The sequence below is a fragment of the Phalaenopsis equestris genome, unplaced genomic scaffold (assembly GCF_001263595.1).
Source record: "Phalaenopsis equestris unplaced genomic scaffold, ASM126359v1 Scaffold185620, whole genome shotgun sequence".
Classification (NCBI taxonomy): domain Eukaryota; kingdom Viridiplantae; phylum Streptophyta; class Magnoliopsida; order Asparagales; family Orchidaceae; genus Phalaenopsis; species Phalaenopsis equestris.
The window spans coordinates 1-640 of NW_018205569.1; the positions used below are offsets into that span (position 1 = coordinate 1).

The window sequence follows — 640 nt, forward strand, 5'->3', positions numbered from 1 at the left end:
AAGGAAACAACGTGAGGCAAACACCTGATCCTTCACACCCGTTACGGCACCGTGATCCCTCCAGTCAAAATCCGCGGGAAGATTATTCGTCGGCAGAAGTGGAGCATCATGAATAGTCCTCAGAGAGCGACGATTTTTCCGGATCCCAAGATACTTCCGTCGAAACTCGCCCGGCGTTAGGTCAGAGAACTTGGTAACACCATATATAGCGGAGGAATCGAGCTTCTGGTGCTTCCTCGCCCGCCTGAGATTGTCTTTAAATACCTTAAAGCGGTAGGCATGCTCCTCGGCGTCCGAGTACTTCTTCCCGTAGTTACGGAGGAAGCTTGCGAAATGGGCCTCCGCGTTCAGCATCTCGTCCTTTTCATCAACAACCTGCCGGATCATCGCATCTTCATCGCTAGCGGCGACCACCACGGCGAGGAAGGAGAGGAAGATGAGGGGGAGGAAGAGACGAGCCATTGCAATCTGAGATTAGAAATCTCTGCTTCCCGGCCACTCAAATCTTACTGCAATTTATAATGAGCTTGCGTGCTCAGTTGGTGGTGTATTTTTGTACCAGTTGGATCATGACGCGTGTTTGGTTGCTGCGCCGATTGAGCAACCGGCGGCTTGCACTACTGGTGTTCGGTTGAGAGCC

General features: G+C 52.2%; 1 protein-coding gene across 1 annotated transcript; it reads right to left on the reverse strand.

Annotated features, from left to right (window-relative positions):
- Positions 1–24: 24 nt before the first annotated feature.
- Positions 25–634, reverse strand: LOC110034377 (cysteine proteinase 1-like; the record flags this gene model as incomplete). The annotated part of the gene is made up of 1 exon (XM_020738646.1): positions 25–634. A coding segment is annotated over exon 1 (438 nt), but the record flags the coding sequence as incomplete, so codon positions are not given.
- Between the last annotated feature and the right edge of the window lie 6 nt (positions 635–640).